The following is a 25,951-nucleotide window of genomic DNA, read 5'->3' as shown; positions in this document are numbered from 1 at the left end:
ACTTTGGTCTTCTTAGGTATGATGCCACAAGGTTTGCACACAGGTTTGGGGATTTTCTCGTCTCTGCAGATCTTCTCAAACTTTGTCAGGTTGGATGATAACCATTGGTGTACAGCCATTTTCAGGTCTCTCAAGGGGAGTTCGATTGGGTTCAAGTCAGGGCTCTGGCTGGGCCACTCAAGGACAGTTTCTAAGCCACTCCTCTGTTGTCTTTGCTGTGTAACTAGGGGCATTGTCTTGTTGGAAGGTGAACCTTCAGCCCAGTGTTAGGCAGGGGTCAAGTCCTGGGAAAAAAAAGTGTGGGAACTCACCCAAGATCCACTGCAACCCCCCCCCCCCCTCCAAAAAAAAAAAAAAAGCACAGAAAATCTAGCATGCTGTAATTTGTGTCGCTGCGGACTGAGCCAAATGTACACATTGTGATCAAAACAAAAACTCCCCTTATATATAATTTACTTACAGTTCTGAAGACTGACAGGCTTGGCCTCAGGGCTGCTGGCTGGCTTGGCCTCAGGGCTGCTGGCTGGCTTGGCCTCAGGGCTGCTGGCTGGTTTGGCCGAGCAGAAGGAGTGTGGGACTCTGAGGCCTTTTTTCTCCAAGCTGCTCTGGATCAGTGCTCTAGGCAGCTGGGCTCAGGGCTGGAAGTGGGCACTGCACAATAAGAAAAAAATATTTTTCATTACACCTCAGGTCAGACCACCAATTAGACCCCCAATGTTAATAAGACCCCAATAAGACCCCAATAAGACCTCAGATCAGAACCCAATATGAATGACCCCCAATCAGACCTTAGATAAGAGCCCAGTGCCTCTCCATCAGCCCCCCAGTGCCTCTACATTAGCCCCCCAGTGCCTCTACATTAGCCCCCCAGTGCCTCTACATTAGCCCCCCAGTGCCTCTCATCAGCCCCCCAGTGCCTCTCATCAGCCCCCCAGTGCCTCTCATCAGCCCCCCAGTACCTCTCATCAGCCCCCCAGTACCTCTCATCAGCCCCCAGTCCTCTATATCAGCCCCCAGTCCTCTATATCAGCCCCCAGTCCTCTATATCAGCCCCCAGTGCCTCTACATTAGCATCAGCCCCCAGTGCCTCTACATTAGCCCCCCAGTGCCTCTACATTAGCCCCCCAGTGCCTCTCATCAGCCCCCAGTGCCTCTCATCAGCCCCCCAGTGCCTCTCATCAGCCCCCCAGTGCCTCTCATCAGCCCCCCAGTACTTCTCATCAGCCCCCCAGTACCTCTCATCAGCCCCCCAGTACCTCTCATCAGCCCCAGTCCTCTATATCAGCCCCCAGTCCTCTATATCAGCCCCCAGTCCTCTATATCAGCCCCCAGTCCTCTATATCAGCCCCCAGTCCTCTATATCAGCCCCCAGTGCCTCTACACTAGCCCCCAGTGCCTCTCATCAGCACCCAGTGCCTCTCATCAGCCCCCAGTGCCTCTCATCAGCCCCCAAGTGCCTCTCATCAGCCCCCCAGTGCCTCTCATCAGCACCCAGTGCCTCTCATCAGCACCCAGTACCTCTCATCAGCCCCCCAGTGCCTCTCATCAGCCCCCCAGTGCCTCTCATCAGCCCCCCAGTGCCTCTCATCAGCCCCCCAGTGCCTCTCATCAGCCCCCCAGTGCCTCTCATCAGCCCCCCAGTGCCTCTCATCAGCCCCCAGTGCCTCTCATCAGCCCCCAGTGCCTCTCATCAGCACCCAGTGCCTCTCATCAGCCCCCCAGTGCCTCTCATCAGCCCCCAGTGCCTCTCATCAGCCCCCAGTGCCTCTCATCAGCCCCCCAGTGCCTCTCATCAGCCCCCCAGTGCCTCTCATCAGCCCCCCAGTGCCTCTCATCAGCCCCCCAGTACTTCTCATCAGCCCCCCAGTACCTCTCATCAGCCCCCCAGTACCTCTCATCAGCCCCCCAGTACCTCTCATCAGCCCCCCAGTACCTCTCATCAGCCCCCAGTCCTCTATATCAGCCCCCAGTGCCTCTATATTAGCCCCCCAGTGCCTCTATATTAGCCCCCCAGTGCCTCTATATTAGCCCCCCAGTGCCTCTCATCAGCACCCAGTGCCTCTCATCAGCCCCCCAGTGCCTCTCATCAGCACCCAGTGCCTCTCATCAGCCCCCCAGTGCCTCTCATCAGCCCCCCAGTGCCTCTCATCAGCCCCCCAGTGCCTCTCATCAGCCCCCCAGTGCCTCTCATCAGCCCCCCAGTGCCTCTCATCAGCCCCCCAGTGCCTCTCATCAGCCCCCCAGTGCCTCTCATCAGCCCCCCAGTACCTCTCATCAGCCCCCATCAGCCCCCAGTCCTCTTCTCCATTAGCCGCCCAGTGCCTCTTACCAGCCCCCAGGGCCCCATTCACTGGCACCCAGTGCTGCCCCATCCACCAGCCCCAAGTGCCCCCTCCACCAGCCTCCAGTCAGTGCCTCTCCATTCAGCCTATACGCTTTTAGTATAAAATAAATAAACTTACACTTACCTCTCCTGCTCCTGGACGCAGACGCTCCTCTTCTACTGCTGTAGGCTGCGCACGGAGTGACGTCACAGAGCGACTCACTCGGCTCCTGTGCGCAGCCCTCACAGCCGACAGCCGAGGACCAGGAAGGTGGCGGTGAGCAGGGGCGTAGCTATTGCCTCCCTTGGGCAAGTGACAAACTGCCCCCCCTCATTCTTAGGCAAGTGACAAACTCAGCTCTGCTACATCTACAATGAGCAACTACAACAAATGTAATGCCAAACTGCAGTTCCTCTATGTGATGCCTTGGATAGCTTTCACTGGACCCTGGCTGTGGGTTCAGTGGAAGCTATCCAAGGCATCACAATCACATAGAGGAACTGCAGTTTGGCATTACATTTGTTGTAGATGCTCATTGTAGATGTAGCAGAGCTGGGTTTGTCACTTGCCTAAGATTGAGGAGGGGTAGCAGTTTGTCACTTGCCTAAGGCCAGGGTAAGGGGGGCCTCCCAACCAGGCTGTGCACATTAATCCTGCCCTGGCTGATCGATCGCTTGGTTGACACTCACTCATGGAGTCACAGTCCACAGACACTTAGTCTAGACTGGTCTGGACCGGACCACCAGGACCCCGGTCCGGTCGGATGGTCCAGCCACGGACGCTCACCTCAGCAGACAGTCACACTCGTCGCAGGCTGGCTCAGGACAGGAGGAGGGGAGCTCTCGGGCAGGGCTGGTGCAAGGATTTTTGCCACCCTAGGCAAAAGCTAATTTTGCTGCCCCCTTGACTCCACCCATTGACCACATCCCTTTACTCGCCCCTTTTTCAGCCACCTATTGCATGTAATATTTAACTATGGTCGTGTACCCTGTGCCAGTCTGACTATGGTCATGTATATATAATATCCAGCCATTGTCTGCCACCTAGTACCATCGCAGTGATGCCAATCACTCTGCGCTGTTCAGCAGGTTGGCACACCAAACACGAGCAGTGCCACCTATTCACTGCCAGGTGCCATTCTGCCACTGTCTGAAAACCTGTGCCACCAGGGCAACATAAAACAGTATGCTGCCTTGTGCCCTCTGCCAGTCTGGCACTGTCCTGCACCCTGTACCATTCATAGCCCTTTAGACAGTCTGTGCCACCTATTATTCTCCATGTGCCACTGCTGGGCACCCTGTGCCAGTCAGAATCCATGGCCTCTAGTCAAGCAGCAGGTGTGCCCTGACCCCTGTACACCAGTGTGTGCCACCCTGCTGCCAGTCACTGTCCTGCAGCCTCTGACACCTCATGATTTATGTCCATTTTCTGCCCCTCATGATTCATGTCCATTTTTTGCCCCCCCATGTGCTAATATCATAGTGCCATCCTCTCCCCCTGTCCCCTAATGTGCCAGTATCAAGTGCCTCTCTCCTACCCCCTTCATGTGCCAGTATCATGGCGCCAATAGCCCCCCTCCCCCGTGGCAGTAAAGTAACAGTCCGGTATTTAAAAAAAAAAAAAAAAAAAAAAAATCTTTTTGAAAAGTTTGTGCTGGGATTTGATCTCATGACCTCTACACATCAGAGGCAAGGCATATGCCCTCACAGCTATGAAAGCTGTCTAGCTAGTTACTTAAAAAAAAAAAATATAAGACTTCTACTGTAGGTAACTTTGCCCACTGTGTATGGATGTAGCAGAGCTGGGTGTGTTGGGGCAGCTGTCATGTGTATGGTTGTACACTAGGTATCAGTAGAAGTCTGATTTCTAAAAAAGTCTTTTTCTAAAAAAAAAAAAAAAAAAAAAAAGTTTGTCCTGGGATTCGAACTCATGACACATCAGAGGCAATGCATTTACCCTCACAGCCATGAAAGCTGTCTATGTAGTTGCTTAAAAAAAAAAATATAAGACTTCTACTTATACCTAGTGTACTGATACCTAGTGTACAACCATACACATGACAGCTGCCCCAACACACCCAGCTCTGCTACATCCATACACAGTGGGCAGCTGTCATGTGTATGGTTGTACACTAGGTATCAGTACACTAGGTATAGTAGAAGTAGAAGTCTTATATTTTTTTTTTTTTTTTTTTTTAAAGCAACTAGACACCTAGACAGCTTTCATGGCTGTGAGGGTAAATGCCTTCCTCTGATGTGTAGAGGTTGTGAGTTTGAATCCCAGGACAAACTTTTCTGAAAGACATTCTAAATGATCTCGTAGCTATGTGTCAGCTGCGAACGCTCTGCCCGAAGTAACTGAACATACTCGCAGCGTATCTGGCCGACAGAAGAAGTGAAGGAGATGATGTCAGTAGGGGGCGGGGCGCCATGAGAGGAGTCGCAGGCAGCAGCACCGCACAGACAGCTTCCTCTACTTCTGTCTTCTCAACTGAAGCCGCTCCTCCTCCCTTAGCCTGCCCTGCACAGTGCACTTCACGCAGGGCCTCGCCTCCGTCTCTGCCCCCTGTGAATCTGATTTCAGCCACGTTCTCCTGGCTTGAGGCTGAAAGGGAACGGCGTTCCTGCCATGAAAAAAGTGCAGGAACGCTGTTCCCACGTGTTCCCCCTCCACTCGACCCCTGGTCTTAGGTCCAAGTACAGAATGTCTTAGTTTCCTCCATACATAACCTAGTTTCCTCCATACATAACGCTTTGAATTGAGGCCAAAAAGTCCAATTTTGGACCTGAGAATTATGTTTCTCACAGTCCTTTAGTCTGCTAAAAAGCATAGATTGGTAGAATGCTGCAGTGATTGACCTTCTGAAACTCAGGTTCTCAGCCATAGTGACCGTTGGGTTCTTGATCACCTATCTTACCAAGACCCTTTTCCCCTGATTACTTAGTTTGGTGGCAGCCACCTCTAGCAAGAGTCCTGGTTGTGGCAAACTTCTTCCATATAAGAATGATAGAGGCCACTGTGCTCTTGGGAATTTTCAGTGCAGCCGAAATTTTTTGGTACCCTATTTCTGATCTGTGCGTCAACACAAGCCTGTCTCTGATCTCTACAGGCAATTCTTTCTTCCTCATGACTTGGTATTTTCTTTGATATACATTGTCAGCTGTGAGACCTTATATAGACAGGGGTCCAAATTATGTCCAGTCAACTGAATTTACCTCAGGCGGACTCCAATCAAAGTGTATATACACTGCTCGTTTCCAGGGGTTACCACCACCCTGAAATCCATTAGCAGTGGTCGCGCTTGCATATTATAGGAAAAAGTTCCTATGCGCACTCTTGTGGTCCTTTGGTGCTTTTTCCTTCAGCCATTTGCTGAAGTGAGTCAACCCTTTTATGAGTGCAAGTTGATAGGGGAAAACGTGAATATATTTTAATTTTAGCACAAGTGAAAGAGTCTGAAGATATTCCCGAATGCACTGTATGTGTTCTCTGTGTCACATACTGTATGGGGGCTTGTTTTTGATAAAGTAGTTGGAATACGATTAGGCTCAGGGAGTGAATAGAGCTATAACTAATCAGACCATTTGTTTGCTGGCAGGCATAGGCATAAGTGACGCGTAAGAACTCTGCACATCCTTAACTTTCATTTTCAGGAGCTGTTTTGTGTGTAAGTCTCTGCTTGAGTCAGACTTTTCAAGATTTTACATTGTGATGGAAATTGATATTTTCAAAATTGCACGAACATGCTCGTAATTGTGCAGTGCAGTTTGTACAGTTTGATTTCGACTGAGATGTGTACGTTCAGGAAAGCTATGATATGACTATTTTAAAATGAATTTTATAATTATTTGTGTTTGTCAAAAAGTATAAACCTTGTCCTTAGAGTAAAAGTTTACGGTAATAGTCATTGCAGAAATTTTATGCATTACTTTTTCCACCCTGGTCAGACTTCAATCCTTGCTGTGAGATGTGATTGTCCTGTGCTAATGGAACAATGCAGATTCTGAAAAAAATATTTGTATTGGATGGGGGCAGCTCAGTGGCTGTGGTTAGTTAGCACTGTTGCCTTGCAGCACTGGGGTGCTAGGTTCGAATGTCAGCCCCATTGGGGACCTGTAGTACAAGTTTCAGGCGCTGTGTATATTTTTTTACATTTTGTCTGCTGCAGTATTATTCATTTACACAGAAAACCATGAGCAGAACATTTTCTATCTAGGACTGCTTCTTTGAGTGAACCACAAAGGCCAATCACATTAAAAAAAAAACTCAGAAGCTGATCAGAATGACTTTTATTCCATGAAAGATCTATGGACCATCAAATTCATTCAAGGCAAACAAGAAAACATCTGCAGAAATACCTAGCAGCACACATTAATGTGGATCTATGAGCTAAATTCAACTACAAAATCCGCATTGTTGGTTGTGACAACTCTCAGTAGTGACCCAAGAAAAAAATACAGATCTTAATTGCATTCTAAAACGTCAAGGTTTCTGGCATTTTTGATGGCAACAATAGCACAGTCTGCAGCCACATTTTTAGCATGCAAATATCAGAAATAGTTTTCTGCAGAACAGCCATGGATATCCATTCGGATGTATGAAACAGGCGGGTAATTTCTGGAACAAACCTTCCATGTGTGAACATACCCATAGTAATGACTTTCATGCTTTCTTAACCCTTTCATGACCAAGGGTCATTGATGCCCCAGTGTCCAGGTCAAAATTTACAAATCTGACATGTGTCGCTTTATGTGGTAATAGCTTTGGAACACTTTTACTTATCCAAGCCATTCTAAGATTGTTTTCTCGTGACACATTGTACTTCATGTTAGTCATATATTTGAGTCAATATATTTCACCTTTATTTATGAAAAGATCCCAAATTTACAAAAAAAATTGAAAACTTCACAATTTTCCAAATTTCAATTTCTCTGCTTCTAAAACAGAAAGTGATACCTAATAAAATATTTATTACTTAACATTCCCCATATGTCTACTTTATGTTGGCATCATTTTGGAAATGTCATTTTATTTTTTTAGGACGTTAGAAGGCTTAGAAGTTTAGAAGCAATTCTTACAATTTTAAAGAAAATTTCCAAAACCCACTTTTAAAGGACCAGTTCAGGTCTGAAGTCCCTTTGTGGGGCTTACATAGTGGAAACCCCCATAAATGACACCAATATAGAAACTGCACCCCTCAAGTTACTCAAAACTGATTTTACAAACTTTGTTAACCCTTTAGGCGTTCCACAAGAATTAAAGGAAAATGGAGATGAAATTTAAAAATTTCACTTTTTTGGCAGATTTTCCATTTTATATATTTTTTTTCTTTAACACATTGAGGGTTAACAGCCAAACAAAACTCAATATTTATTACCCTGATTCCGCGGTTTACAGAAACACCCCACATATGATCGTAAACTGCTGTACGGGCACACGGCAGGGCGCAGAAGGAAAGGAATGCCATACGGTTTTTGGAAGGTAGATTGTGCTGGATTGGTTTTCTGAACGCCATATGTTTTTTGTTTTTCTGCCGATTGTCTTGTGCAGGAGCTCGTTTTTTTGCAGAAAGTGTTGAGGTTTTTATTGGTACCATTTTTGGGTACATAGGATTTTTTGATCATTCATTATTACACTTTATGGGGCAAGGTGACCCAAAAATTGGCTGTTTTGGAACAGTTTTCATTTATTTATTTTTACAGCGTTCATCTGAGGAGTTAGGTCATGTGATAATTTTATAGAGAAGATCGTTACGGACGTGGCAATACCTAATATGTATACGTTTTCTTATTTATTTAAGTTTTACACAATAATAGCATTTCTGAAACCCCAAAAATTATGTTTTAGTGTCTCTATAGTCTGAGAGCCATATCTTTTTTATTTTTTGGGCGATTGTCTTAAATAGGGAATCATTTTTTGCGGGAAGAGGTGACGGTTTGATTGGTACTATTTTGGGGGTCATAAGCCTTTTTGATCGCTTGCTGTTGCACTTTTTGTGATGTAAGGTGACAAAAATAGCTTTTTTGGCACTGTTTTTTTAATTTTATTTTTATGGTGTTTATCGGACGGGGTCCATCATGTGATATATTTATAGAGACGGTCGTTACGGACGCGGTGACACCTAATATGTGTATTTTATTTTATTTTTTCATAGGAAAAGGCAATGTCTTTTTTTATTTACATTTTTTTATTTATTGATTTATTTTTACTTTTATTATTTTCACTTTTTTTTTTTTATCAGTTCCCTCTTGGATCTTGAAGATCCAGTGGGGCTGATAGTTGTACTATACTTTGCAATGCTCTTGCATTGCAAAGTATAATACTTCCAGATTGCCTGTAGGTGGCAGCACTGGACACCTTTGCCATGGCAACCGGACGCTTTTGCAAAGCGTCCGGTTGCCATGGCAACCATCGGGTGCTGCAATCACAGCGCTGCAGCCCCGATGGTGGAGAGAGGGAGCTCCCTCCCTCTGTTAACCTCATGGATGCCGCAACCGCGGCATCTATGGGGTTACAGGAGAGTGTCAGCATAGAGCTGACACTCTGCTGATGGCGGCGGCTCAGGAATGGAGCCGCCGCCATCACACACAGAATGGGGAATCGGGGGCAGCGCTGGAAGGGAGGGGGGGATAAATCGGGGGGGGTACAAACTACAGGAGGGGCGGAGGGGCGGCTAGAAAATTAATGCAGGGGGCGGATCGCATGGCAGGGAGGAGATGAGGGCACAGATCGGCGAGGCACAGTGGGGCATCATGGTCTTAGAGCGGCACAGATCGGGGGGGGGGGTGCATGAGGAACACTATCGGCTTTCAGGCTCTGATCTGCAGAGCGCAGATCAGAGCCTGAAACCGGCATTTTAACACTGCCGCGATCCGATTGGTTAGTCAGACTAACACAGACACACAGACTAACCAATCGGATCGATTGCCGGCAAGGGGCCACTCTGATTGGTCCCTTGCCGGCATTACTGCACTGTATGCTGTCCGTGACAGCATACAGTGCAGGGGCAGAAGCTTTAATCCAAGCGCTTTGCAGCGCTTGGATTAAAGAGCTTGTTTGACGTTTATATACGTGGTAGCTGCACGGGGTATGTGCAGCTATCACGTATATATACAGATTGTGGTCGTGAAGGGGTTAAGGCTAGTTGCACACCAGCGTCAGAGATCTGGCAGGGAACAGGCTGCGCACTCCGGCGGAGCTCTGCGCACTCCGGCATTGTTGCACGCAGCAGTTTTCTTCTGGGCCGACTCTCGCCATATTTGCAGGAATGCAGAGCGATCTCCGATATTTCCCATTATAGTGAATGGGGCCAGACGGGGCTTCTTAAACATCTGGCAATGCCAGGGTGCGCAGAGGTCCGGTAGGCCAGAGCTCTGACGCTAGTGTCCAGGCAGCTTTTCATGTCATTTTTAGGGTAGGCTCACATGGAGTTTTTTTTAGGCGTTTTTGAGGCAGATCTTCCGGCAGATTTTTAAACCAAAGCCAGAAGTGGATCCAGCAGGATAAGGAGTATAAGACTAGTTTCAGGTGAGCATGTTCATTCCAAGAAACACTCTGTTAGGGTCCATTCACACGTCCGTTGTTTCTTTCCTGATCTGTTCCGTTTTTTGCTGAACAGATCTGGACCCATTCATTTTCAATGGGTCCTGAAAAAAAATCAGACATTGTGCTGTCCGATTTTTTTCAGGACCCCTTTGAAAATGAATGGGTCCAGATCTGGTCCAGATCTGTTCAGCAAAAAACGGAGCAGATCAGGAAAGAAACAACGGACGTGTGAATGGACCCTTGGTGTGCTGTATTTCCCGGCCTGAATGCTGTTCTTGTGAAGTGAACTCGCAACAATATACCGGTAATGATTTATGATGCTGTGTAACTACCATAGCAGCAGACCATGCAACTGCTATGGGGCCCAGGGCAAGAGGGAGCCCAATCTTAGTTGGGATTATCTCCTACTGGAGGTGAAAACTTAGTCAGGACTCTACCCTCTAAAGGAACTTTAGCAGATTTTTAGCAAATGAAGCAGTGGAAGAAATGGTCCAAAGGTCATGGAAAAGGGTTTAGGCAGAAACCCTTCTGTCCTGTGTGGGGGGGCCTGGTTTGATCCTTGCTATGGGACCCTTACTGCTCTATGTATGGCACTGCTTGAAGCGCTGGGGTCCTAGGTTTGAATCCAACCAAAGACATCTGCATGGAGTTTGTATGTTCTCCCTGTGTTTGTGTGGGTTTCCTCCCACAAGATATACTGATAGGGAACTCAGATTGTGAGCTCTATTGGGGACAGCAAGCAATGGTAATTTCTCCAATATGCCAGCACCATATAATTGAGTAAAGTAAATTCAATAAATAATCTTCCAATCTACTGAACTGTAGTCATGCATTTTGCGATAACAGTTCAGTAGATTGACGGTGAGACTGAAATTCACATAATAATTCATTATAATGTGAATTCACTTCACAGGGGAAGCGTTCAGGCCGGGTCATACCTCTTACACACAGCATGTTTCTTGGAATGAAAATGCTCATCGAACGTCTGTAACTAGTATAAGTCCTTCCTTTAGATTTCGGATTCCTTTCCAATCCACTTATGGCTTTAGCTGAAAAAAAAAAAACTGCAGGAAAATCTGCCTCAAAACCTAGTTTCACTAGTTATGAACCTACCCTTAGATTGCCCCAGCGTCAGTCAGATAGCTTATTAGTAAAAAGTTTTAGCCATTTAATTCATTGTATTTGCTTTACTACTTTCCCCAATATTTGAATATAAGTGAACCAACTTTACATCCGTGCATTTCTCTGTATTATGCAGTATAGTGCATTGATATTTATCTCTAAGCATGAGAAATTAGAGAGTAAAAATGAGTGCTTTAAAAGCCTTGTTGAGATATATTTACCATCACCCGTCAGGGCACAATAACATACTGCCGGTGGTAAATATAAAAAAGACTGCAGAACTTCATGACTTTTCTTAAGGACAGGTTGTAATTTATAAGCCAACGGAAAACGGTCCCACTTTTATTTCCAAACACAGAACTGCCTGCGCTCCCCATCTGTGCATTTATATTGGCATCGGTTGGATCTGAGAAGAGTGGGAGTCTCGTATCATTCTGACAGCTCAGCAAGACTCTGCTTTCGGCAGTGGCAGAGGGAAATACGATGATGTCACATCTTAATAGACATCAGTATTTCTAGACTAAAGCCTGCCTCTCCTCGACAGCAGGGTATTGTTTAGCCTCGGTTGAATAATAATGCGCTCTTCCATACATTCTTGAGTTTTGTGTATTGTTATTGCTTTCGTTATGCTTTTCCATGTATTCATTATATGAAAAACCATTCTGCAGCTACTAAAACTAGATGTGGCATAAATGAAGATGACCTTTTAGCATGAATTGAAATGAATTTGCCTATAATGGAATGTTTTGCTCCTTGTCCAAATACTAAAACAGCCACCAAATGAATAAGAATCATGAATGTTATAGGAAATACTGAGGATATTATCATGACCTGCAAACACCTAGAATCACCTTCTTCAACTCGCAACTACAACCCTGTAGTTAGAAAGAAACATGGGCCCATATTTACTCATTTTAAAAATGGTGTAAGCTTAGACAGGCTGCCTAGACCTGTCCCAGATTTATCACAGGGGCTCAGGCTGGATGATGAATGTGGTGCAAGGATAGACACTTTTCACTGACTCTTTACCAACTTTTTGGTGGCCTACTTTGAGACAGATTTGTGCCAAAATTTTGTCGCACATGCATGCGTTTTAGGCCCCGCACCTTTCATGTGGAGCTACACTCACTTTCCACTAAGCGCCACTCTTTGTCACGCACTTCTGAAGAAAGTGTAGAAACCCTAGATGCACCAGTTTGCACCACTTTTTTGGAGCAGACACTTTAGTAAATCTTGACCATGGTTTTTAGGCGTTCCGTTCACAGACATGTAGATGATTTTCTCAACCAAGATTGGGAATATGTAGTACCTTAAAAGTTGTTAATTCTTCACCGATAATTCTCCAGGTTGTTGAGCAATCTAAAACAACCCAATTAATAAAGACTTGATAGTATTTGAATTCTAGGTTCTTCACATATGGGAAGCAGTGGTAATAAACTGTATTTGGACTGTAGTGGTGGCGTTTTCAACCACTACAAAGGGGGGGGGGGGAAAACATTACAAAGAGCTTTGCTTTGACAGCAGACTTCGTGATGAATAATATGTATTTTTGATGCATTGTGGCTAGGCAGTGCCCAGCAAGAGGTTCTTTGCCTTTTGCTAATGAGAGGTTAACAGAACAAGCTCCTGTAGTGCTCACACTTTGTGGTGTGAAATGACTGCTCCAGTTTGGTTCCTGGAGCACCACTTTCATTTTTTTGTCTCTACCATAAATCCTAGATTACACTCCAATTTTGTTATATCATTTATTTTCTTGCTGTGTGGCCTCTACTCCTTTGGTGTCTGCAGTATATTGTATTGATCTTTGATAAAAGTAATTCTTGGCAGAACCTCTAAAGGAGGAGAGCCACTTCATTTGTGGTGTCAGGCAGTGGGAATACTGGATTCACCTTTGTTTAGCAGAGTAGATATATTGGGAAAATCTTAACCCCCTTGGATACAGGATTTTTTTTTTATTTTTTTATTTCTTTTATATTTTTTTATGCTTTCGTTTTTTTCCCCCCTGTTTTCCCGGAGTCATAACATCTTTATTTTTTATTTTTATTTTTTTTATTCGTTTCACATAGCCTTATGAGGGCTTGTTTTTTGTGGGATAAGCTGTACTTTTTAATGCCACCATGTAATATGGGATACAATGTAGTGGGAATCAGGAAAAAAATTCCAAATTGGGTGAAATTGGAAAAAACAGTTAATTAAGCCACAGTTTTAAGGGTTTTGTCCCTACAGCGCTCTCTATGCGTAAAAACTGACCTGTACCCTTCATTCTCTGGGTCAGTACGATTACAATTATATCACGTGTAGATTAGTCTTAATACTGAAAAAATAAGAAAAACGTTTTTTACATCGCCATATTCTTACCGCATAACTTTTTTAAAGTTATATCTACTGAGGTATGTGGGGGCTCATTTTTTGCAGGACAATCTGTAGTTTTTTATTGATACCATTCTGGAGTGTGTGTGACTTTTTGATCACATTTTATTCAATTTTTTGTAGTAAGAGAAGCAATGAAAAAATGGTGAATTGGCCATTTGGTTTTCAAATATGCCAATCACCGTATGGGATAAATATTTTAATAGTAAGGACACTTTCAGACGTGGCGATGCCCATGCTGTTAATATTTATATTATGTATTTATTTTTTATTTTAGGGGGGTGATTTTAAATTTTTTTATTTTTATTTAACTTTTTTTATAGCCCCTCTAGGAGGTTACAAAATACAGGACTCGGGTTGATTACAACTTATACTGTATTCACATTTAATATATAAGTATAAGTTGATTTTGCAGTTATCCTCTGTTGGCCTGCCAACTATTGGCCAACATTTTAACTGCTGTTCAGAGAGACTTAGCATCTTAGAATGAATGACCAGCATCCCTGATCACCGCACGGGGATGCTGTTCTTATCCCAGAAGCATGCGCTTCCGTTTTTTTTTGCTATTTAGATGCCGTGTTGCACTCGCCCATGGCATCTAAAGGCTTAAATGATTGCGATTTGCATTATTGCCGGTTGTGTACATTACCCGTGGGCCTCTGCTGTTTGAAATGGACGCCATGTTTAAGGACCCTCCCAGCACCGTACTAGCAGCCCAAGGGTTAAAGGAGTTGTCCAGCCTTTTCTAACTCATGGTTTATCCTCAGGATAGGCCATCAACAGCTGATTAATAGGGATTCAACATTTTGCACCTCCACCAATTAGCAGTTCAGGACCGGAGCTACGCAACAACTTCAGCCTTGTAGTGGAGAGAGCTCTTTACTACATTGCTGCTCCCATTAACTCCTGAGGATAGGCTATAACTTAGTAAAGGCAGGACAACCTTTTTAAAGAGGACCTTTCATGGTTTTGTATTAATTGCGATAAATACCTTTACTTGGGGGGTAACTCGTGCTGCCACATGAGTTTGTAATCCCAGATTATGAATCTGGAGAGGTGATAAATGGTAAATATCAGAAGATGAATATTTCCTCTAAAGCAGTCTGGCCGGCAGGTCTACAGTGGTAAAACATTCAGTAGGTCATGGTCCATGCTTGTACTATTCAATTGGGTTGAGATTGTGACGCGTTCCATACTCTGGATACGTGAAGACTAGAAGACTATATTAGACAGATGTAGGAGTGAATAAAGTCACATACGTGATGAAATTCAGTGTGACTCTTTACTTATGCTGGTAAATGAACGGGCTAGGAGAGAGAGATGACAGGACATGGGGGGTACCTAATTAAGACAACAGCAGATGTTACCATATACTTCAATTGCTGTTTCCGGCTGATAATGACCCAACTGGCTGTGATGGGTTTTCATAAATCTAATTCTTTGCCTGCCCACACAATAGAAGTAATAGATTCAGCTTTTTAAAAATGTGTTTTCTTTCTTATACCCCCTACAATGCTTTCTAGCATGCTGACTCATTTGCTTCTTACCCCTTTTAAGTATAGGTCACGATTCCCTATGTTTTCTGTATGGAAGTCTTATAAATAAAAAGGACATTTTTGGAAATATGTTATGCAGTTAGACACTGGACAGGAATTTATCAAGCCCTGCTCTCCACAATTCTGCCACATGTCTAGAGTCAGCCAGCTTAATAACGATGTTCCTGAGGACAGAAGCCCTTTAACGGGATTTTTTCAGTTATATAGCTTGAAAAAAGAGACAGGTCTATCTAGTTCAACCATTCTCAGATCAATTATACAACATTGTTACATTAATTTTAACCCTTATTGACATTTGCTATTAGATAAGCATCTAGCCCTTTTCACAGTGCTGACATAGGATCTTCTTCACTAGCTCTTGGTGTAGGGTATTCCACAGTTTGACTGCTCTAACTGTAAAGAATCCTTTCCACGTCACAGTAAAAAAAAAAAACTGACACTTTATGCTCAGTCCCGTCCTCAAGATCATTAATAAAGTGATTGAAGTGAACTGGGCTTAACACTGATCCTGGTGGTACCCTGCTGCTTACTTTAGCCCATTTTGAGTATGTACCATATATAGTGAATCTTTGTTTCTGTCCCTTAACCAATTCTTTGCCCATGTACATATATTGTCCCCTAGTTCCTGCATTTGTAGCTTCAGCACAAGGTCCTTGTGTGGTACTGGATCAAAAGTTTTTTTTTTCCTTAGTGAAATCCCTGCAGCTGTAACCAGAAGCTGAAGTGAACAAAGAAGGGACGCCTATCAAGCTCTTTACGCCAAAAAAGTCACCGATTATGGGGCACACCATGTGCGACTTATAGAGCTTCTCTGCCCTTTTTTGAGGGGGTGGAGCTAAGCAGGAGGACAGGGTTTTGTGCCACCTCCCGCATTTACTATAACTTTTGCCAGAAAGTGGCAGAAGCTATAGCTGAAGTCTATGCCAGCCTGTAGCCGCCGTATACTTCAGTAACTGGCGCACAGCGGGGCAGAGATGCTCTGATTTGTTAAGAGGCAATAAATAGGTGCAGCCTTTGATAAATGTCCCTCATTAGTGTGGTAAGAATTTAGCTATCCCTTTATTCAGTGCTAACATAACGTAAAAATATTTTGTTTGACGTGAAGATTTCAGGTGGGAGGAATACAACCACCTTGAGAGTGCAGTTCTGCGCTGAAGTTGAGTTCAGGTAGTGGTGCACACTGGCCTCTAGTTGGTGCTACTAAATGCTCCATAAATGGAGACCCCACACTGCTCTATGGAGTGAGCAGGGCAGAGAAGATATGACCAGTGGTGACATGGCTTGGTGTCATACTCCTATAGTGGACAGTAGGCTCTGATAGAAGTGCTGGCCAGGCACCATGATGAAATTGCAGCTTCTTGGGGTGAGCACCAGTTGAGACCTGCTGCAGTGGATTTGAAAGGCAATGAGTTCCACCGTACAATAATGAAAAGTAAGTGTCTCTGAGTGAGAACTGCCAAGCTTGATGTACCCTTTAAAAGACTTTGTAAGTGGAAAAGAGTATATACTCTCATTTGAAAGACTGTAACAGAAACAATAGCTGTGCCTTTAAGAAACTTGTTGATGTTTGATTAAAGGGCATCTGTCAGCAGATTTGTACCTGTGAAACTGGCTGACCTGATACATGTGCGCTTGGCATCTGTGTTGGTCCCATGTTCATATGTGCCGCATTGCTGAGAAAAAAAGATGTTTTATATGCAAATGAGCCTGTAGGAGCAACAGGGGCGTTGCCGTTACACCTAGAGGCCCCGCTCTCTCTAAAACTGCCGTGCCCTCTGAACTTTGATTGCCAGGGACAGGCAGTAAAAACCTTAAAACCCCTAGTGCTTTCAATCAAAGTGCACAGGGCCAGGCAGTTGTAGAGAGAGCAGAGCCTCTAGGTGTAATGGCAACACCTCCATTGCTCCTAGAGGCTTATCCGAATATATTAAAACAACAACATGGAACCAACACAGATGCTTTCAGCTGCCGAGCGCACAGATGCAACAGGTCAGCCTTTGTCATGGGTACAACTCTGCTGACAGATGTATGTATTTACGTGTATAGTGAAATGTTGTTAATCTGTCTTATTGCCTTCGCTATTTGTGCCCTTCCATCACAGCCATCCGGGCACACTCCATACACAGATAATGTCGGTGTTACATGCATAATTGTTGTCATGGACATTGCTGATTTGCCGTGTGTTTCCACGCAGTGCACCTGGTAGATATATGGAATATTATTGAGGTGCTTCGGGAAAATTCACTAAACAACCTGGACCCTAATGTAGAACTGAACATGGCACGTCTGGAGGCTGTCCTATCAACAATATTTTACCAGCTCAATAAGCGTATGCCAACAACCCACCAAATCAAAGTAGAAGAGTCCATCAGCTTGTTGTTAAACTTCTTGTTGGCAGCCTATGACCCGTAAGTATATTTCCGTATATGTAACCTCTAAGTATGTTGGCAATGCTGGCTGAATTGTGCCCAATTGGTTTGGGCAGTCATTAAACATCTTATGTGCAAGTGGTTGTCCTGTTGAATATCCACATGCCATATTGATAATTGCAAAATGTGATCAGTCGGAGAATCTTTTGCTACATCAATTAATTACTCAGGAAGACAACCATTTTAATTTTTTTTAGTAGAAGTTGGTGTGGGTCTTTAATCTCCAGCAATCACTGTGATCGCTGGGGAAGCCACTGCTGGTCAGACAGATCCTTTGCACGGTCATATGTAAGATAAGCCGACTAAACGTCTTCTGGCTATTTAAGGGGGTTGCCCCATGACAGCTTATCCCCTATCGACTGATCGGTGGAGTTCTGACCAGTGGGGCTCCCAATGTTTACTAGAATGAGGGTCTGTGTTTCCTGTTTGAACGGAGGAGAAGACACTGATGCGTATTCGACACTCCAATCAACTCTATGGGGCTGCCTGGGATAGCAGAGTACAAGCAGTTGGCTATCTCCAGCAGTCCCATAGAGCAGTGATCAGTTCTAGTGATTAGTGGGGGGCTTCAATGGTCAGATTACCGCAGATTAGACATTTATCAACTATCCTGGGGATATTTTTTTAGAATATATGATAATGATAAAATCTTGTACTGAAAGTACACACTACAGATTCATTTCATGGATTTGGCACATTGTTCTGCTATTTTATTTTATTTTTAATGAAATTTCCTGTTTTTCAGTGACAGCATTTTTATTTTTTTTCCATTTCTTTCTGTTCTACAGGGAAGGACATGGCAAGATCACAGTGTTTTCTGTCAAAATGGCACTGGCCACACTATGTGGAGGAAAAATCATGGACAAATTGAGGTGTAAGTCCAACTTTATATTCTTCAATCTCAGCTTATACTAAGTTAATATGGACAGCTTTTAGTGTATTGAAAAGCAATAGAAGGTTTCTCTTCTGGTTATAAACTGGAGCTGAAATATTCCTTGAAGGAGCACTCCTTGCAAAACTAATATTTGTTGGACCAAATGGGGATGTGCACAGCTTCTGTCTTTAAATTACTGTGTAATGTACTGCCCCCTATGGCCCAGCACTAGGCATTATGAATTGGCAACATGTAGATGTGCAACCTGTACAACTGCGCAAAATCCCTTTAGGTAAGGGGGGGGGCCACTACGACTTAACCCATTCATGTACTGTGCATTTCATCTCTTGCTCTAAAGAGGAGCGGGCACCATAGCCACCAGATGCCTGCTGTTTCACACATCAGACACCTGAGGCTAATGTCTGTGACCAGCCATAACGCTCATCACATAGACATTTAACCCCTCAGATGCTGTGGTCATTTATGAACACGGCAGCTGAGGCAGCTTTCCCCGAGAGAACTATGCACCCGGGGCCCAAATGACTTCCCCTTTGATGAGATTTGGAAATCTGTTCTTCGGTGGCTATAGGCCTGTTAGCCTCATACAGGCTCCAGCATATCACAGGTATATACCAATATAGGCCTGCAGGTGGCAGTGCTGAATTGGAATATACAAAATGTACCATATACTACTGTCTTAAATCACACTAGTATATGTGAGAAGCAGTCTAATGATTGCACATTCAGGTACCCTAGTTGACGTAAAAAAAATGCTAAATGGCTGATTTGCATATTTATTTATTTTTTGTCACCTAACCTCCCCCAAAAATTTAATAAACAGTCATGCACACTTCAAAATTCCATCAAAAAAAAACTTTAGATTGCCCCCATAAAAAAATAAGCCCTCACACAACTCCATAGATGTAACCATAAAAAATGTATAGGGGTCAGAATATGGCAATGCAAAGAAACCTGGAAAATGAAGGGAACTGGTTAGTTTTACCATATAGGGAATGCCATGAAAAAGACACCCATGAAACCATAGTGCAATTGTGTGTGTGTGTGTGTGTGTTTTTTTTTTATTCCAGTTTCCCACTACATTGTATGCAATATTTAATGGTGATAATCGAAAGTGCAACTTGTCCTGCAGAAAACAAGCCTTTATATGTCTGTGTGGACAGAAAAATATAAAAGTTCTAGCTCTGGGAAGGCAGGGAGTGAAAAACAAAAATGCAAAAATGAAAACGGGCCATGTACTCAAAGGGTTAATGCTTATTATTTTGTATTTTATGGTCTCTATTACTTTTGGATTATAATCCAGCAGGTTATCTGTGAGGGATTTGCTAGACAGACATGAGAGAGGAGCCCTTAATTTGCTATTGAATAACTAGAACCCATCTGCTGATCGGGCACAGGGGCCTCTGCGCCATCATGTTCATGGCCCATTATGCGGTTAGAACCAGGAGCATCCCCTACAGTTCAGAGTTTTCTGAGTAGAAATGTGTGAGCACATCCTGATGTTAATGATGGAGAAAATGGAAACCTTTTAGTTGAAGAGAAATGTAGATCTTGGGCAAATGTGGATTTACTACTGTCGTGAATAAATCTTAAAAATGTTTCAATCTCTCAATAAATACTGTAGAAATGTTAATATATGTAACGATATTAATATAAATACCAGATGTTACCATCATTAAGAAGATAATAAAACGTGGAGAGTAGAGAAACGATCCGCCCCTTGTTTGAAAGATTCAGAGAACACCTTAACTCTTTAAAAACCGGTAAGGGTTTCACAAGACTCATTGAACATGTCAGTGATACACATGGAGGGAGTGTGCGCTGCCTTACCTTTGCCGGAATAGAGTTAGTGGCGAACATGCCCCAGGACAGGTGGATAATAATAGCTGCCGCCGCTAGGTCCTCCGGTACTCCATGATAGGAATGTGTGTCCATGGATTTATTTGTTTCATGTTGTCGATACTTGTGATGTTTGGTGGGAAGACGTCTAGGTTACTATGGTAACCAGACGCAATGACGATAATACTGAATGTAGCAGCGCTATGAGGTCAGTGGTCAGACCAAGCGCAATCTAGCGCAAAACGGCCATCGCCACTTATCCTTGTTGTGAACACTGCAGCCATATGCTCCTGCCCGGATGTTTTAATCGGATGAATAAAGGACTTTTGTATCCAGCATTGGCGAGTGCCGCCCTTTCTCTACTCTCCACGTTTTATTGTTATTGGCACTTATTTCAGGCTGAGCACCACGTAGACGTACTGGGAAAAGGGACAGGGGTTAGAGGACCCATCCATTAACATATGACACACGGCAGTGCCACCTGCTTTAGTTTTTTTACACTACTACATTAAAAAGATAATGCTTGTGGAAGAATGCAATACAATTAAACAAATTAAAAATCCATAGTGTAGTGATGGCGGCTGGAGAAGGCTAGTCACAATGGAAGAAAAACACACAAGCTTATTACTAACACTGTAAGCACAATATTGCAATCATTTTATATGTTCAAATGCCTCTAAAACAGTAAATGAAAAACTTTACCAATAGTCTTGATTACATTTCTCTGTACATCTCCATTGCAGACCTATTTGTACCAAAGTTAGTTTTACATTGTGCCAGGGGCACTGACTGCTGGCAAGTTCTGCTCTGATCGTTCGGTTATGTGTTTCTACTTTCAAATTGCTTCTTGCTAAACTACAAATGGGCTTTCCAGTAAGGTTACCATGTAGCAAATGATCAGAAAAGGAGGTAGACTAGTGAAAAATAGTGCAGAGACAGTCGCTCCTCTCTTGATGATGAAGGACCTGCACTCCCAGCATGATTGCATGGTGACGGCATCACACCGGGAACGCAGGTCCTTCTGTATCAAGTGAACAATAACTATCCCTGTGTGTGCAAGTGGATGAGGTGAGTATTTTATTTTTTATTTTTTTGCACAAACATTTCAGCTGCACATTATTACAGCTGTGAGCCACTATAGTGGCCCACTATGGAGGACATTATTACTGCTGTGGGCCACTATGGAGGACATTATTACTGCTGGGGGCCACTATGGAGGACATTATTAGTGGCCCCCACTTACTGCTGGGGGCCACTATGGAGGACATTATTACTGCTGCGGGCCACTATGGAGGACATTATTACTGCTGGGGGCCACTATGGAGGACATTATTACTGCTGGGGGCCACTATGGAAGACATTATTACTGCTGGGGGCCACTATGGAGGACATTATTACTGCTTGGGGCCACTATGGAAGACATTAATACTGCTGGGGGCCACTATGGGGGACATTATTACAGCTGTGGGCCACTATAGTGGACATTATTACTGCTTTTGACCACTATGGCGGACATTATTACAGCTGTGGGCCACTATAGTGGATATTATTACTGCTGGGGGCCACTATGGAGGACATTATTACTTCTGGGGGCCACTACAGTGGACATTATTACTGCTGGGAGCCACTATGGCGGTCATTATTACTGCTGTGGGCCACTATGGGGGACATTATTACTGCTCTGGACCACTATGGGGGACATTATTACTGCCGGGGGCCACTATGGGGGACAATATTACTGCTCTGGACCACTAAGGGGGACATTATTACTGCCGGGGGCCACTATGGGGGACAATATTACTTCTCTGGACCACTAAGGGGGACATTATTACTGCCGGGGGCCACTATGGGGGAGATTATGTATACTGCAGTGGTTGGGATTTTAATAAAAAAGCCAATGAAACTCATCCATTTTAATGGCCATTTTAACCACTGTTAAAAATTTATAAAAAATGTCCAGTAAAGACGGCCAGAAAACGTATGCAAAAATGGTTGAAAATTGCCATGAAAAGTGTGCTATCATGCGATGAATGAGCATTTATTGGTAACAAGTGTTCATAGGTTACATCAATGCCTCTTGGGTAAAAAGGTACCCTGCTTGCCTTGACAACAAAAAACGGAGCATTTTAATACTTCTGGAATGTGAGAAGAACAACAGCTTAAAAAAAATATTGATAATTTTCAAACAGAAATAAAGGAAAGGTAACACAGGAAGTATATAAGAGACAAGAGATTTTAAAAAAGGACAGATTTAGGGTACTTTCACACTAGCGGAAGGACGGATCCGACAGGCTGTCCACCCTGTCGGATCGGTCCTGTCGCTATTTCGCCATGCCGCCAGACTGCCGCTCCGTCCCCATTGGCTATAATTGGGACGGGGGCGGAGCTCCGGCGCAGCACGACAGTGCACGGCGAAAGGCCACCGGACTAAAAGTACTGCATGTCTGTGCTGCTCCAGAGCTCCGCCCCCGTCCCTATTATAGTCAATGGGGGCGGAGCGGCAGCACGGTGAAATAGCGGCAGGACGGATCCAACAGGGTGAACAGCCTGTCGGATCCATCCTGCCGCTATTGTGAAAGTAGCCTTATAATAATAAAATCAACACTTCCAATAAGGACGGGTGAAACAAATGGGGAAACCTCTAGATAAAGACATATCAGAATCGGATTACTCTGGTCCTGAAGAAGGCAGTGTAAGGGTACTTTCACACTTGCAGCAGAGGATTCCGGCAGGCAGTTCCACACAACCCTATGCAAAATCAAAAAGGATCCATTTAACTCCAGTATTGAGATCCTCTGCCGGATCTCAATATCGAAATTAACGCAAGTGTGAAAGTAGCCTAAGACCAGTACAGAAATGCACAGGAACGATTCCTGTCATATATAAGTTCTTTTACAGGCGAAGTAGTAGATGCAGGCATTACCTTCTGAGCCAAAGACCTTTAACAGGTGCAGAAGTGCACCCGATCTCTGCTCATCAGTTCTGAAGTCCTAAGACAAGTGCAGTAGCGAACATGAGGATAGAGTTTAACTCTATATTCTGTGACAAGCGCAGTGTGTGCCTTCATTCTTGAAGTTTAAGTCCGATGACAGACGCAGTAGCGCTCTGAGATAGCAGGAACTACTATGTTCCTGAGCATGTCTTTTTCTGCAACACTACATCAGAATGGAGTGGATTAGATGATGGATGATTGGATGCTATGGTAATGATGAGTGATCCTAACTTATAGAAGCTACCTATACAGCATTGTGCATTCACCAGTGCAGGTCAAACTGACAGGACACAACAGTATGGGAGAAAGTGAATCATGGGGATGCACACCCAATAATACCCATTCCGCAGCGATATGAAAGAATACTTAGGTGTGTGGCGATAAGTAGCAGTTTTTAATATAGCACAGTTATTTTATTTAAATTTGCCAAAATAAAAGTTATGTATTAATACACTCCTTTATTGTGGTCACTGCAAGCAGGGTCTCTTTTTGCCCAAGAGACATTATCATACATTATACTAACCATCCTTAGACCAGGGTCAGGTGGTTCTAGAAGTGTTCATAGGAACTCTCCTTCCCTATAATTGCCCTGATTGTTGGCCCATGTAATGGGACCTTAAGAATATGTATCATTATCTTGTATCAGTTGGAAAACGCACAGAGGTCCAAGTTCAACCTTTAGCAGGTCAATTATACAGTACAATATTACCGTATTTTTTGCTCTATAAGACGCACCGGCCAATAAGACGCACCTAGGTTTTAGAGGAGGACAATAAGAAAAAAATATTTTTCATTAGACCGCAGGTCAGACCAACCTATCAGACCTCAGCTGACAGCCCCAATCAGACCCCCAATGTTAATAGGACCCCAATAAGACCTCAGATCAGACCTCCAATCAGACTCCAGCTCAGACCCCAATGTAAATGACATTGGGGTCTGAGATGGAAGCGCTGATTAGTATTTAGCCCATAAGATACAGGGATATTTCACCCAACCTTTGAGGGGAAAAATACAGTAATTGTTCATTTGTTAATAATCCTCAAATGTTTACTATTAGATAAGCATCTAATCCTTTTTGAAATGCTGAAGTAGTATCTGCCATTACTACCTATTGGGGAATTCCATAGTTTTACTACTCCAATTGTAAAGAATCCATTACTATAGTAATGTCTAAGGCTGGGTTCACACCTGAGTGTTTTACAGCCCGTTCCTACGCGCTGTAAAACGCTCAACAGGCAAAAACCAATGTTTCCCTATAGGCATGGTTCTCACCTGAGCGTTTTACAGCGCGTACGAACAAGCTGTAAAACGCCCTACGCCCCAAGAAGTACAGGAGCTTCTTTGGGGCGTATTGTTGCGCGTAACACCTCTGTTTTTCATTGTGGTCAATAGCAAGAACACGCGTACGACGCTCGTTTCCAAAATACAAAAACGCCCCAAAATACGCCTTAAAAACACCTGTAAAAAGCGATTATCGAATACGCTCAGGTGTGAACCCAGCCTAAATCTCTTTTCCTCCTCACGTGATAAATGTTCCCTGGTCCTTTGTAAAGTCATTAGAATGAATAAATCATGTCCCAATTTTTATTGACCATACATATATTCATACATGTAAAAAAACATCTCTTCTAAGGTTCTTTCTTCTCTAAGCTGAAAAAGCCCAATTTTTAAGCTTTTCATTATAGGAGAGATCTTCCGACCCATTTAATAATCTGGTTGCCCATCTCTGAACCCTTTCTAGCTCTCCTATATCCTTTATATATGTAGCCTTATATGGGGTTTATAAAGGGGTAAATTTTTTGACACCTGTTGACATTTTATAGCGCTCAACCAGCAACACAGATACAGTGCTACCTTTCCCCAGAATTACTGTCAGTCCATGACGTAACATTTCACCGAAGCCAAGCAATTTGTCTTCCTGTTAGCAGAGTTTGATTGTCAGCTATTCAGCAATGTCAACAGAGTTCTCATCTCTGCTGTTTAACAGAACAATAGAAAGAAGACATGAAATATTGCTTAGGACAGCCAGAAGATCTCTCTAACTTGTGTATTACATAGGATGAGTATGCTTGTCTTAGATTGATGTAACACTGTGTCTGGTAAAGTACCGTTGGGGGTCTATATCTAACCCAGAATGCTCAGATGTGTGCGGTAAAAGAAAGTCCAGAAAGCTGGGTTGTTTCAGTGAAGTGTAGTTTGCTGAAGAGCTTAGTTAAAATTTTATTATGGGCTAGATTTTTATAGAATTTTAGGTACCGTGGCATGCAAACATTTTGGCACCCCTGGTTAGAATTACTATTACTGTGAACAGTTAAGCAAGTTGAAGATTTAATGATCTCCAAAAGTTGTAAAGTTAAAGATGAAACAGGCTTTTCAATATTTTAAGCAATATCAGTGTATTATTTAGTTTTTTTTACAACTTTAGAGTAAAAAAAAGTAAATGAGTACCTTGCAAACGTATAGGAACCCAAGGAGATTTGAGATCTCAGATAACTTTGACCAAGGTCTCAGACCTTAAATAGCCTGTTAGGATTATGGCTTGTTCACAAATCCTTAGGAAATGGTTGATGCAAATTTCAAAGTATTATAAATACCCAGACTCCTGTAACCTTGTCTCCAAAAACAGCAGCCATGGGTTCTTCTAAGCAGCTGCCTAACACTCAGAAAATGAAAATGCTTGAGGCCTCTCAACCATCGGGCTGCAGCGCTGCGATGGCAGAGGCCCAATGGTTGCCATGGCAAACGGACGCCTTGCAAAGCCGTCCAGTGTTGCCATCTACCAGGAAACCTGCTAGTACTATACTTTGCAATGCAAGAGCATTGCAAACTATAGTACAGCCATTAGCCCCACTGGATTTTCAAGATCCAAGTGGGACAATAAA

The 25,951-nt window shown here is 43.7% G+C and overlaps 1 protein-coding gene across 14 annotated transcripts in view; it reads left to right on the top strand.

The window, feature by feature from the left end:
* Window positions 1-25,951, top strand: part of DTNA (dystrobrevin alpha) — a 359,099-nt gene that overhangs the window by 237,405 nt on the left and 95,743 nt on the right. For all 14 annotated transcript variants that reach the window (XM_044292987.1, XM_044292990.1, XM_044292994.1 and 11 more), the window contains exons 4-5: window positions 17,112-17,325; window positions 18,135-18,220. In XM_044292987.1, the coding sequence (XP_044148922.1) occupies window positions 17,112-17,325; window positions 18,135-18,220 (300 nt within the window). The remainder of the gene's footprint in view (window positions 1-17,111; window positions 17,326-18,134; window positions 18,221-25,951) is intronic.

This window comes from Bufo gargarizans, chromosome 5 (genome assembly GCF_014858855.1).
Source record: "Bufo gargarizans isolate SCDJY-AF-19 chromosome 5, ASM1485885v1, whole genome shotgun sequence".
Taxonomy (NCBI): Eukaryota; Metazoa; Chordata; class Amphibia; order Anura; family Bufonidae; genus Bufo; species Bufo gargarizans.
This window is presented reverse-complemented; position numbering and strand designations above follow the sequence as displayed.